At 39.6% G+C, this 10,163-nt stretch overlaps 1 protein-coding gene across 1 annotated transcript in view; it reads right to left on the bottom strand.

Annotated features, from left to right (window-relative positions):
* Positions 1–1,517: 1,517 nt before the first annotated feature.
* Positions 1,518–10,163, bottom strand: part of cope (COPI coat complex subunit epsilon) — a 17,058-nt gene continuing 8,412 nt past the window's right edge. Inside the window, exons 3-10 of the mRNA XM_028816303.2 lie at positions 9,542–9,642; positions 7,414–7,566; positions 7,129–7,182; positions 6,850–6,931; positions 3,159–3,314; positions 2,206–2,274; positions 2,048–2,122; positions 1,518–1,916 (exon numbers count right to left, since the gene is read on the bottom strand). Coding sequence (XP_028672136.1) covers positions 1,869–1,916; positions 2,048–2,122; positions 2,206–2,274; positions 3,159–3,314; positions 6,850–6,931; positions 7,129–7,182; positions 7,414–7,566; positions 9,542–9,642 — 738 coding nt within the window. The 3' untranslated portion in view covers positions 1,518–1,868. The remainder of the gene's footprint in view (positions 1,917–2,047; positions 2,123–2,205; positions 2,275–3,158; positions 3,315–6,849; positions 6,932–7,128; positions 7,183–7,413; positions 7,567–9,541; positions 9,643–10,163) is intronic.

The following is a 10,163-nucleotide window of genomic DNA, read 5'->3' as shown; positions in this document are numbered from 1 at the left end:
TTGTTTGTTGATCATTTAGTTTCTATGTATCTTCTACTATGTTCCATGTATTTTGTGGGTGGATTCCCCAAGAGGTGGGGCCATCTGCCCATCACCATCAGGGACTGCCCTCAGCCCCTAGAAGGAGAAAGTAGGGTGAAATGACACCTGAAAAGGCAGGTTTAAACCCAACAGTCCCTTACAGTACATTATATGCGGTGGTGTTGGTGAGCTCCCGTGAGGATTATTATTATTGGATTTGTGGATTTACTGGATCTCTGACCTTTCTCTGGATTTCTGTACTGGGACTAATTTCTGTACTCTCTGCTTCGAATAGGACAATTCCTGTGCTCTTTTTAGCTTTTTTGTTGAAGAGCATTTTGTGTAAAATATTATTTTATAAAGATTTCTTTGTCTGCACCTTATGTTTTTACAAACAGAAGGTTGACAGATCCTTCTCCTTGTACACCTTTTCACAATGATCTTTAGGCTTTCATTAAGAAGTGCTCTCCAAGCCGCAACATCCTTCATATCTTCTACACCTCTGCAATGGCCAGTGAGATTTTTCTGTGCTGTGGTGATCTGGCTGGTAACATTATTTCAAGAGAGGTGCACCAACTCAACAATCTAATTAAGAGGGGGGGGGGGCTCAGTTAATGGACACACTCTGGACCCCCTGGAGGTGGCAGAGGAGGAGAAAATGAAAACAAAACCGAGTGCCATTATGAACAATGCTGCACATCCTCTCTCACTAAAACTGAGGACCTTCAGGCAACAAATTACTTAGTAGATTTGTGTATAGAAATGCTAGAAATGTGACGGGGGCTCCTTTATACCAGCTGCAATACGCCTTTATAGTGCCACACTGTGATTAGAACTACTCTTTTATCATTAGCCAAGTCAGAACTTTTCTTTCTTTTTAGTAATTCTTGGGTGTATTTGTTTGTTATAATATTTACGGGGTCCTCCATAATGTTTGGGACATACATTTTTCTTTAATTTACCTGTCTTTTCCAGATTTTAAAATTACAAATCAAACAATTCATACGTGATTAAGGTGAACATTGCAGACTTTCATTTAAGAGCATCTGCACGTACGTATTTTGGTCACACTATGTAGAAATGACAACACTTTTTTCTTCACACTTCCAGAATGGTTGCAAAAATACAATCAGATGGGGGATTTTGTACTGAAGTACACAAAGGTGTGTATCTGATGTGGTAACATCACATTCGTATCTTTACTTTTGGTATTTTTGGCCAGGCAGGTAACTTATTTCCATCCATCCATTTTCCAACCCACTGAATCCGAAGCACAGGGTCACAGGGGTCTGCTGGAGCCAATCTCGGCCAACACAGGGCACAAGGCAGGAATCAATCCCAGGCAGGGCGCCGACCCACCGCAGTAACATATTTGTTAAATATGTAAATGTCCCACAGAACCAGTATACCCATTCGACTTCAGCCTAAGTCATGTACACAATCCTCATTTATACACACATGTAATAGCACAATATGCTCACAGATACTCATCCATATTTCTTTACAACAAAGTTTTATTTAACTGAATTCTGATGAAAGGAATGCAAACCTCACACCAGTCTTGAAGCAAAAAAAATATTATTGGAGTTTCTATAAAGTTGATCCCACTGACCAGAGCTCCTAAAATCCAACCTCCATTTGGTCTTCCAAAAAAACTAAATAAAATTAACTTTATACATATTTCACAATATTGTCCTAATTAGACCAGTTTCCCACAACTCACAATAGACGGATGTTTATTAGCTGAGCTCATCTGTTGCACAAATTTTGGTTTAAAGATGTCAGTCCAGGACTATGCACAGAGGGAAAAACTGAAGATCCCATGCAGTTTGGAGACTCCCTCTCTCTCATCCACTGGGTGAGTACTGCATCGCCAAGCGGTTGAAATCATTTTCCTGTTGGATTCACAACAACGGACAGGATGAAATACTGTTGTTTGAAGCAGTAACAGAATGACTGACCCTTGACTGTCTCAACATTAAGTCTGTAAAGCTTGCGATTTAAGACTTGCCACAACATTACTTACCTTCACCAAATAATCTTTCAAATAAGGATGATCTTTGCTTCCATCCTTCAACTGAGAAAGATAACGGTTTGTCACCTAAACATAAAAAAATGACATCAGCTAAGTACTAGCCATTTATGTTTAGAAGGATTTTAGCCTAATAATCATTAATACCTCACCTCAGGGGGTTTTCCCAAGTGTTGTGTCAGGGCAATAAGATTGACTAAAGTCTCTGGGTGACTGCTGTCCTGTTAAAAAAAAATATTAATAATTAGGTGGAGGTCTCCATCATTCATTTTCTAATTCTGAAGCTTTTCCTACTTTCATGGAGGGTCACTATATTTGACCAGCCTCCTCCATTCTCATCTGCTGTACGGTTCCTCACCTGAAACTCCTTTCTCCCTTAGATCCAGTGTCACATATTCAATCCACTTTCTCTTCTTCTCCATCCCAGCACATCCATATCCACGAATCTTCTCACCACATTGTTCACCTCTCTTCTCATTACATGCCTATACCACTTCAGGCTACTTTCTAGTGTTCATCCATCCATCCATCCATCCATTTTCCAACTCGCTGAATCCGAACACAGGGTCACAGGGGTCTGCTGGAGCCAATCCCAGCCAACACAGGGCACAAGGCAGGAACCAGTCCCAGGCAGGGTGCCAACCCACACACCAAGCACACACTAGGGGCAATTTAGAATCGCCAATCCACCCTTTAACTGTATCTCTGATTCTCCCATTCCCGACCTTATCAAGCTTCATTATTCCACACATACATCTCAACATCCTCATTTTTGCAGCATCCACTTTCCTTTTGTGACCGATTTTCTGACCACTGTTTTATATAATATCCTTAGGTTTACAGATAAGGTTCTGTTGCATCTATCTGCTACGTCTACACCACATCTCCTAGAATTATAATGTGGAAACCTTTTCACCTGACACTTGCAACATTACGACTGGGATAGGGAACTTTTCAAGTATAACAACATTTAAGAATGTCCATCACCATTCATATGTTTATCACATCTCCAGCTTTACAATATTTTGTAGGGTTGTTTTAAATTAAGCAATGTTGCTACATAAGAGTCTATTATCAGAATGGCTCTACCACAAGCATAGATTACCTTCTCAAGGGCCTCCTGTAGGGCTCCCTCTGCATCCTCCCACTTGTTCTGGGCCATGTGGCACACAGCCTGGCCATTCAGTAACAGCAAAGTGGAGGAGTATTTATCAGACAGCTCCTGGAAGATGTAGTAAGCATCCTGTAGCTTTTCGCCACCCTTGCAAGAAAAGATCACACCTTTAGACTTACAGTGCATCCAGAAAGTATTCACAGTGCATCACTTTTTCCACATTTTGTTATGTTACAGCCTTATTCCAAAATGGATTAAATTCATTTGTTTCCTCAGTATTCTACACACAACACCCCATAATGACAACGTGAAAAAAGTTTACTTGAGGTTTTTGCAAATTTATTAAAAATAAAAAAATTGCACTGTACTTTAAACTGCAAATCCATTCTGATTTGGACAGAACATGGCTAAATGGAGCCTGCAAATTTTTTGATACAGGCAGGGGAACATAGAAATTAGTGTGTTACCATTAAAAACAGAACACAGAAAAGGTCTGATGTCAGATACAACCGAGTACAGTACCAAGATGTACACAAGTAAGAGAATAACCCTTCAAGCAATTAACTTATTATCTGGTTATCTGAAACAAATCTCCATAAAGCGGAGAGGAAAAAGAATTGTACTGAATAATGACACTAAAAGTGACAATAAAAGGTTGAACATAACCATTGTAGTATAATGAACTAATGGGGTAAATTCAGCAGTAATGCTGTTGGAAAACAGCTTTTACAGTATGCTAAAACAACTCATAATATTTAATTTGTGTGTTTTATTTTGGTCTGTTTGTTTTATTATTATTTAGACAATCACTCTTAAGTTGTGGGCTCAGAACTCCTGTGGGAAAAGTTGTATAACTGAAAGTGCAGGCAGGTACAAATGACCGCATTAAATTTTCATGAAGTAGTTCCCCCAAGACTGACAGATTTTGGAAATAAAACAATTCTGGGGTGTAAGCAAAATAGATATAGACAGGAATTCTGGGAAAATAAGTAAAAATTATTAAAGAATGCCATTATTTATTAGAACACATATTTAAGCTTAGATAAACAGACCAGTGTGTGTGTGTGTGTGTGTGTGTGTGTGTGTGTGTGTGTGCTTGTAAGAATATGTAAAATAGAGGCTCGGGACTTTAAAATGAACATTTCAGATGATGTTGTCCTGTTTACTTCATCAGGCCGTGATCTTCAGCTCTCTCTGGATTGGTTCACAGCTGAGTGTGAAGCGGTTGGGATGGGAATCAGCACCTCCAAATCTGAGACCATGGTCCTCAGCCAGAAAAGGGTGGAGTGTCCTCTCAGGGTTGGGAGCGAGATCCTGCCCCAAGTGGAGGAGTTCAAGTATCTCGGGGTCTTGTTCACGAGTGAGGCAAGAATGGAGCAGGAGATCGACAGGCGGATCGGTGCGGTGTCCGCAGTGATGCGGGCTCTACATCGGTCTGTCGTGGTGAAAAAGGAGCTGAGCCGTAAGGCAAAGCTCTCAATTTACCAGTCGATCTATGTTCCTACCCTCACCTATGGTCATGAGCAATGGGTAGTGACCGAAAGAACGAGATTGCGAAGACAAGCGGCTGAAATGAGTTTCCTCCGCAGGGTGTCTGGGCTTTCCCTTAAAGATAGGGTGAGAAGCTCAGTCATCCGGTAGGGGCTCAGAGTAGAGGCGCTGCTCCTCCGCATCGGGAGGAGTCAGATGAGGTGGCTCGGGAATCTGATCAGGATGCCTCCTGGACGCCTCCCTGGTGAGGTGTTCCGGGCACGTCCAACTGGGAGAAGGCCCCGGGGAAGACCCAGGACACAGTGGAGGGACTATGTCTTCCGGCTGGCCTGGGAACGCCTTGGGATTCTCCCAGAAGAGCTAGAAAAAGTGGCCGGAGAGAGGGAAGTCAGGGCATCTCTGCTCAAGCTGCTGCTCCCGCAACCTGACCTCGGATAAGCGGAAGAGGATGGATGGACGTTTCGTGTCTAGCCAAAAGTAACTTAATCAACAATCAACCAGACCATGGGAACTTCCAATGATGCAATATCTTACATAAGGCAGGGTTCTATTATGAAAAAGGCAGTCAGCAAAACCCTATAAATTTTAAAGATTTTAAAAAGGCACAGCCAGAGAGACCTTACCAAGACTAGGAGGACAGAGAGTGTTGTGATGTGAGATTTTACATATAACTGATAAATGTTTTGTATGTCTTTATTTCTAATTTGGGCAAAGCAATGTAATTTAGTGTTAAATTTAGGAATGGGTCTGTTTGAATTTTACGACAGGATTTGGGGGATGTGTCTTAAACCGGTTTGGTTAGTGTTTCTTTGCTTAATTCATTTCTACTCCCGCAAGAAAGACTTAAAGACATATGGTCTTGGGGGTGGCAGGTATTAAGATGTTGTATTCCCCCATTGGTCTGAGGTATGGCTGCTTGGAATTGGCTTGTCTCAGAGGCCTTTAAGTACTACGACGCCCTATTGGCTGTAGGGGTTGGACAGAAAATCTATATATTTACTTGTTTAACCTCACAATCTCTCTCTTACTAACCAACATCTGAAAGAAGCATCTCTCTTGCTAATCTGTGATGAAGACAATACAATGACGAGCACAGCTCAGCAGAAATTTTGAACAGACATGTGGCTGAAAGCTGAGAACCAATGATGCCTTAACTAGAGACATTTAAGTAACTACAAGTCTGTGTGCCGCCTGAACTACATATCACCATTTAATCAGGTTGTATGATTGCCAATATTCAAATATACTTTGCATTTTGTTATTATTTATATTATCAATAATACATTGTTTAAACTGTAACTTAACTTCTGCTTGTCTTTTTACTACATCTAATTGCCTGAGGTTATAGATATAGAAGGGAAGGTGGGGAAAGTGGGGATAAGTTATATACAATAATACAATAATAGTGGTAAGTCTGTGAGATTAGGCATTCTAAGGCTACATATTAATAATACAATAGGGGAAACTAGAGCAATATATATATATATATATATATATATTACTCTACCAAGACAAAACAGGGAGAAACAACCGTCAAAGAGAAGACAACTCAGTCAGACTTTGCCACCTACAGACTGTCTCTTCGCTCCCAAGCATCACTCCTGGCTTAAAAAAAAAAACAAAGACTGCAACAACCAAAGCAATAGTCACCTGAAACGAAGTCTGCTGTGTGTCTCTGATTTGAATTGTTCAAGTTGTATGTTTTTTACATCTAACATCTACACCTGGTTTCTCCCTCAATTAAACATAACTAATAACTGAAATAGTTTATTGCTTTGCTAAAATGGTCCTGTTGTTTACTGGCATTTAGCAATGACCAATGATTGTTAATAAAACAAAATGTGTCCATTTAGGTATTGTACCATTGGAGTAGTGGCTAGCCCTTGGCTTCTGCTAGACTGTGCAACCCTTTCAAAAGGTAGCCATCGGGATACAAAACCCAACAGGAACAGTGGTTCTCGGCTTTTGCTGAGAAAAACATCACTTGAAAAGTGGCTTCAGCCAGACAAATGTATTAGGTCTTACAGTGACTCCGGAGACAAGATTACGAAGACCTCATTTACCTGTTAGGAGTTTATTCAAATGTTTCACCTTTGAGAAGGTTGCACAGCTAATCTTTCAAATACATTTAGCTACTTGTAATTAGCAGTTTATGCTTGGATTTCCTCTCACTCTGCTATTTCATACTTACAATGCCCAAATTCACCCAGGCTGTGGCTAACTGAGTCAGGGTTGCATCTTCATCCTGCTCCTGCATCTTCTTTAGTTCTTTGCTGTATGGCATGCAATCAGAAATTATACAAATAAATATTACTTTAAAATATAGCCAATATACTGTATAGCTTGGTACTACCAAAAATGATAAGAACAAGCACCTTAAGACAGAAACTATGAAGCGAACAGTAATGAAGGCACGTTACCCCGTTTTTTCTCCATTTAAATTAATTGGAGATATCTATGTCAGACGTACCGTGCTAAATCCAGTCTGTCCAACTTCAGCTGTATCTGTATTGTCATTGCCGAGCTAGAGAAGAATTCAGGAATTAATTTAAAAAATGTGCCACTCTCTTTAGTACAATTTTTAAGACATGCTCCTTTTATTTTATATATTGTATGCATATAAATAAATGGTCTTCACACTCTCATTTTACCTTCTACACATTCACTCAAATCCTGACTAAGCCTTCTAACCTGCACACGCTATTTCTTACCCTGGCCCTCAGATTCAGTCTACACTGACATGCATGTATCTTACCATTCAAGGCTTTCACCCTGATGCAGTGTGCGTAAGGCAGCATCTGTGTTGTTGTCATGCAGGTAAATGGCAGCAGCCATCAGCAGAAACGTTGTGTTGGTAACATCAACATTTTTTGCCATCTTTTTATCAAGATCAGCTAGAATGGATTCCCTTTGAGAGACAGAAAAAAAGGCAGACATTAGTAATATGTCTAAAGAAATACAAACTTTTCCATTATTTAGGCCTAACGTGTGCTGTAATGGTTAAGGCTTTGGACTTCTATCCCTGAAGTTGTGGGTTTAAAATCCCACTACTGATATGGTGTGTCCATGAGCAAGTCATTTTACCTGCCTGTGGTCCAATTAGAAAGTGTAACCAGTTGTATCTCAAATGTTCTAAGTCACTTTGGATAAAGGTGTCAGCCAAATAAGTAAATGTGATGTAAATATAAATAGCATTGTCTCCAACCCCCAGCTTTCATCTTCCTGATGGTATCCCACATGGCAGCTCTTCACGGTTATTTTAGTATGAGGCCAACTTGCCTTCATGGCCCAATCGGCCTCAAGGTGAGTTCAGATGTGGGTCCTGGCATTTCTTTTGAGAATCATCATGAAAGTCTAATTTCTGGGTAGCCTTGTATAGAGTCTCTGCTTTGGCCAGTAAGCCATTGGCAAAACTGCCAGGAACCATGAGGTTCCAGATAACATAGCTCTGAGGAAGACAAGCTCACAAACAATGTCAATGTCCTAATCATATCTGACTCCTGTACCAGCAGAGGAAGATTTTTGGGTTTATATGCTTAATCAAGATAACATTGTTGAGAACTGAGAAACCCATCTTGTCAGTTTAAAAATTTCTAGGCTTTGAATATTTTTTTTTTAGTTGATGAGAATTTTATATAGTAAAAGTTTTCATTTTGAAGATTTACTTTTTATAACTTCAGACAAGTTATAAGTTTATTTCATTGAGCAAGGCAAGCAAAATGACACCTTTTATTGGATAACTAAGAAAGATTATATATGCAAGCTTTTGAGGCAACTCAGGCCCCTTATTCAGGCAAGATGTAAACATCTTATTTCATTTTGGCTGAAAAATTACTTCATACAATTTCCAGTCAGCTTCAATAAGACAGTGGGTAGACCGTTTGGATACAAAGACGATGGGCAGAATGTGGGTTTTTCTGACCATTTTGTGCTTTCCTGTAACTGGCATAACACACATAACTATGTGTAAAAAACACTGTCAACACTGTCTTGTCTCCTCCACAGTTCATCTTAATAGACAAGTTGAGACTGAAGGAGTATTCAGCTTGAGAAGCTAAAGGTCACATTCTTTTCTCTTCAGAGAGGAATCTTTTTTCTAAATTGGAGCAGTTCAAGGCTGAATGTAGTGGAATCAAAACGAGAACTTTCCAGTAAAGGTCCATTAACTTGAGTTTACAAATGAAAGAGCCTCTTTGTGGGTTACAGGGTAGCAGCTGTCCCAAGTGGAGAAGTTCATGCACCTTAAGAGTCTTGTGATAGTACAGATAAGAATGACTAAGAAAATGGGTACAGCAGTGGCAGTTCTTATGAACATTGCATAAGTCTAAGATGGTAAAATGGAACTAGGTACTTTGATGAAGTTCTCACTTTACCAGTCAATCTACAATATCCTCCTAATCTATGGTCATGAACCCTGGGAAACAATTAAACGAAAGACCTTAAGTGTGTGTAACTAAAATACATTTCGGGGTTGCAGAGTTTACCCTCTGTGACAGGACAAGGAGCTCAAACATATGGAAGAATATCACAGAAAAAAAAATCCAAAAGGAGTACATTAGAAGTAGTGATGATACGCCCTGGGTGTCTCTCACAGAACACGTTTAAGACATGACCTACCAAGAAAAGATCCAGAAGATACTGGAGTGATGGCATCAATTGAATGCCCTGACATTTACAAAGGAAATTATTGTAATGGTTGCTAGGGCTAATGTGGCCAGGTCTCCTCAATTTTTTATGATGTAATCAAGACCCTCACCAGAATTAGGAGATGCAGGTAATGCGACTTAAAATTAACCAATTTAAAAAAATGCCTGTGTCTTATTATTGGTTCTCTGGAGTGCTGGCCAAAACTGGACTTCTAGAAACAAGCAAAATCTTGTCACCTTTTACTCTCACTGGAAAGAAACTCTGCAAACATCCGTACTGCCTGCAGTTCTGGAGAAGAGTTAGGCTTTATGTCTTCTAGAACCACACCATATTTTTTCTGAAAAAATAATAAAAGCATTTGTGAATAACACTCAATTGTAGATAATACCAGTGGACTAAATGTAGTTACTATCAAAAATGCATCACACTACTACAACGTAAACCCTAGCTGTTCAAGCCGATGTCTTCTTGTATGAAAGGTTGTATGTGCTCATCTGCAAAGGGGAGAGACTACTCAGATGAATTAAGGTTGAGTACTCAAAACTGGCCATTTCCAGTTTGTTAGATGAATGTCTGTAGTCATGTATGTAAGCACATGGAAACAAACAGAAAATATAAATAGCATCAACATCACATATTGTGACAGCACTGTTCAACCTAAAGATATCGATCAGATTTAATTTTATACAGTGTAGTTTACCAGCACTATACAATTGTACAGTACTGTTAAAGCAACAGGGAGAGAGCATAATTAACAGCATGCATCAGCCATTTTAAAGGGAGACTAACAAGAAATCAAAATCAACAAATGAACAGTACAAGATTAGTAAAAACACATAACACATACAGGAAACGATA

The sequence above is a fragment of the Erpetoichthys calabaricus genome, chromosome 12, assembly GCF_900747795.2.
Source record: "Erpetoichthys calabaricus chromosome 12, fErpCal1.3, whole genome shotgun sequence".
Taxonomy (NCBI): Eukaryota; Metazoa; Chordata; class Cladistia; order Polypteriformes; family Polypteridae; genus Erpetoichthys; species Erpetoichthys calabaricus.
Note: the sequence above shows the minus strand (reverse complement) of the source record. Positions and strands in the feature narration are given on the sequence as shown.